The 3477-nt window shown below is 71.6% G+C and overlaps 1 protein-coding gene across 1 annotated transcript; it reads right to left on the reverse strand.

The window, feature by feature from the left end:
- Positions 1-95: 95 nt before the first annotated feature.
- TLX2 (T-cell leukemia homeobox 2) lies at positions 96-1640 on the reverse strand. The gene is made up of 3 exons (XM_010568474.1): positions 1628-1640; positions 1081-1318; positions 96-312 (listed from the first exon to the last, which is right to left on the reverse strand). The coding sequence occupies exons 1-3, from the start codon at positions 1638-1640 to the stop codon at positions 96-98; spliced, it is 468 nt and encodes a 155-aa protein (XP_010566776.1).
- Positions 1641-3477: the final 1837 nt, after the last annotated feature.

The following is a 3477-nucleotide window of genomic DNA, read 5'->3' on the forward strand; positions in this document are numbered from 1 at the left end:
GGAAGTGGCAGCCCCCTCCCTGCCATGGGCCGGAGGTGCCAGCCTCAGACCCCGCCGGGCTCCCACCGCCACCTCCCAGCACATCCACGGGGACCTCACACCACAGAGGCCACCCCTGAGACAGACGTCACCTTGTTGTCCTCAGCCCAGGGCTGCAGGTTCTGCAGGGCGTAGAGGGAGGAGTTGTGCATGCAGAGCGGGTCCTGGGGCAGCGGCTGGCTCAGGCTCTTCTGGAAGGCCTCCTGCTGCAGGTGCAGCATCAGGCGGTTGGCCTGCTGGCGCTCCGCCTCGCGCTCCTCCGCCGTCTGCCTCCTGCCAGCACACACGGCCCGTCCGGCACTGCCCCGCTGCCCGCGCCTCTTGCAGCCCGTCCTGCTGCCAGCGCCACTGTGTGCCGGTGAGACGATGCCCCACAGCCCTGTCTGTCCCTTGGCACCACTGTGCACCAATGCAGAACTGCCCCACGGCCTCTGCCCTGCAGCCTGTCCCTCTCTCGGCACCTCTGTGTACCCGTCTGGCAGTCCCCTGCAGCCCTGTCCTGCTACTGGCACCGCTGTGTGCCAGTGCAGCAATGCTCCCCAGCCCCATCCCTCTCAGAACTGCTGTGTGCCAGTGCGGCAATGCTCCCCAGCCTCTGCCCCACAGCCCTGTCCCTTTCTTGGCACCACTGTGCACCGGTCCAGCAGTGCCCTGCAGCCTTGTCCTGCTGCTGGCACCGCTGTGTGCTGGTGTGGCACTGCCCCACAGCCTCCACCCCACAGCCCTGCCCCTCTCGGCACCACTGTGCACTGATGCAGCAATGCCCCGTGGGCTCTGCCCACAGCCCAACCTGCTGTCGGCACTGCTACGCACCGGTGCAACAATGCCCCACAGCTCCTGCCCTGCAGCCCATCCCTCCCTCGGCACCACCATGCCTCATGTAGCTGGGCACAGGGGATGCGGTGAGGATGGGCACCCCATCTCGCCTCAGCCCAGCCTCCTCCGGGGGGCACAGCTGTGGTGGGGGGGTGGCTGCCAGAGGGAGGCAGGAGGTCAGAGCTGTGGGGGCTGCGGCAGCTGCCCCGGGGCTGGCCCTGTTACCTCCACTTGGTGCGGCGGTTCTGGAACCAGGTCTTGACCTGGGCGTCCGTCATCTTGAGGGCCTTGGCTAGGGTGGCGCGCTCGGCCGAGGCCAGGTACTTCTGGCGGTGGAAGCGCTTCTCCAGCTCACAGATCTGCACCCGGCTGAAGGAGGTGCGCGGCTTCTTCCGCTTGGGCGGCGTGCGGTTCTGGTAGGGGTGCCCGATCCGCCGGGTCGCCGCGAAGGGCGACAGCGCGGCTGCGGGTGGAGAGGGGGTGAGGGGCTGCTTGGGGGAGCCACGGGCAGAGCACCCTGCTCATCGCTGCTGCCGCACGGGCAGGGGCCAGGCAGAGCCCCTGCTGAGGGCAGGGCAGGAGTGGGCGCAGCGCAGGAACCCAGGGGGGATGCTCAGATGCTCGGGGCCATGGGGAGGGGGAGCTCTGGGGGGGCCACCAGCGCTGCCTGGCAGAGAGGAGGGGAGAAGGAGACCCCGAGTCATCCGACTAGCTCCCACAGCCCAGGGATGCGCAGGGCAGCTCAAGGCGTGATGGGAGGGCCAATCCTCACCCTGGGCCCCCATCGCTCCCCCAGCCCGGCAGGTGGGGACTGGGGGCGGTGGGGGGGCTGGGTCCCATCGCAAGCACGGAGCCAGCAAGGCTCCCGGCAGCACAGACCCACCCTTCCCCATGTGCTGAGCCCTGCCGCAGCCCCAGAGGAGCCTCCACGGCACAGCCGGGACTTCCCATCCCTCCCAGGGAGGGGACAGGGCCCCAAAAGCCGTCGGGAGGCGGCCGGCATCTCCCTCCATGTGCCAGCAGCTTCTGGCTGGTTGCCGCCAGCTGCCCAGGGGCTGGGGAAGGGGCTGTCCCTGCGTGGCTGAGGCATGAGCCAGGGACTGCGAGGCTGGTGTGCCGCATCCCAGCCCTGGATGCAGCTGGAGTCACAGGGAGTGTCAGGAAAGCGATGCAGCGTGGAGGAAGGTGAGAGCTTGGTGGGGCGCAGCACCCAGCCCCCGTTCCCCTCCTGCTCCGGTGGCAGCCCACAGCCAAACCACAGCCCTGTGGCACTGCGGCCCTCGCCGGTGCCAGCACCACACAGGCAGGGCTGCACATGGCCGGGCCTATGGGACCGCCATGGGGCCCCAGCACCCCATGCCACTGGGACGTGGGGCAGACCCCACAGCAGCCCCAGGGACAGCCCGGCGCCCAGCAGACCCTCCCCGCAAGGCCAGACCCTCCCTCTCGCCAGCACCCAGGCAGGCAGTGCGGGCAGGCGGCCAGCCTGCCCGCCGGCAGGGGCGGACGTGGTTGACGCAGGTGGAGCCGCACAGTCGGGGGGACAGAGGCCCCCGCGCCCCCTCCCCGCATGGGGCGGCCCCTCGCTGGGAACAGATGCCGACAGCCCGCAGACCACCCCAAGGCCGGTGGCGCTGAGTGATGGCTGTGGCTGGGAGACCCCGTGCCGGGGAGGGGCCGCCCCGTCCACCCACCGCTGGCGCCAGGCAGGAGACGGGGACGTCACCCACCACCCCTGCGTGGGTCGGTGCTTTGTCACTGCTGGGATGGCGGGGTGGGCCAGGAGGCGAACCTGACTATGCTGGCGCCCGGGCTGGGCCCCCGCAGCCCCCGGCCTCCCGCCCCGCATGGCCCCAGCAGCCCCCATAGCTAGCGCTTGGCCCCCAGCCCCCAGCCCCCTGCGGCCCCCAGCCTCATCCCCGCATGGAGCCGTGCGCTGTGGACGTGGCAGCGCCGCCATCTTGGGAAGGAGCCGAGCTGAGCCAAGCCAGGCCAGAGCTCCCCAGCACCCCAACCGCAGCACCCCGCACCTTCTCCTCTGGGTGCAGCGACCGGCAACCTTGCCCCAGCACTGTGTGCTCCGGCCCCCGCCATGGGCGCTCAGCCCCCGGCCCTGTCAGCAGCACCGGGACCCTGCACCACCTCCCCGACACCTGCATCACCATCCGTCCTCCGCAGCCCCGGCAGGCACCGGCCCCAGCCTCTCCCCCGGCACCGGCACCTCACAACCTGCACCCATCCCTGAACACGCGGGTCCCTGACTCCCATCCCTAGGTGCCCCACAGCCGGGCCCCCCAGGAACCCCCCACCTCCTGCCCCCATCCCCGGGGCACAGGGGACAGGGACACCTGCTCCCCGACCCCAGCCCCGCATGCCCGGGTCATTCACCCTGCAGCCCCGTGGCAGGTCCCTGCACCCTGCTCCCAGCACAGCCGCTGCCCCCACCCCGCACCCCCTGGCCCCCGGCAGCCTCCCCGCTGCGGGTGGGACAGGGCCGGCACCCGGCGCCCCCGGGCCCAGGAAAGGGACCGGACTGGGAGCGGAGCCCAAGGCCGGAGCCCGGCAGGACCCCTCGGGCGCCGCTCAAAGCCGGATCCCGGCCCGGCCCCTGCCCGGAGCCGC

Source organism: Haliaeetus leucocephalus, unplaced genomic scaffold (genome assembly GCF_000737465.1).
Source record: "Haliaeetus leucocephalus isolate CR32 unplaced genomic scaffold, Haliaeetus_leucocephalus-4.0 Scaffold245, whole genome shotgun sequence".
Classification (NCBI taxonomy): Eukaryota; Metazoa; Chordata; class Aves; order Accipitriformes; family Accipitridae; genus Haliaeetus; species Haliaeetus leucocephalus.

What these genes read in the sequence shown, in the direction of transcription:
- TLX2 (XM_010568474.1), bottom strand. An exon ending in AACCGCCGCACCAAGTGGAG is followed by an intron (nt 313 to 1,080) that starts GTAACAGGGCCA and finishes GTGTGCTGGCAG; the next exon opens with GAGGCAGACGGCGGAGGAGC.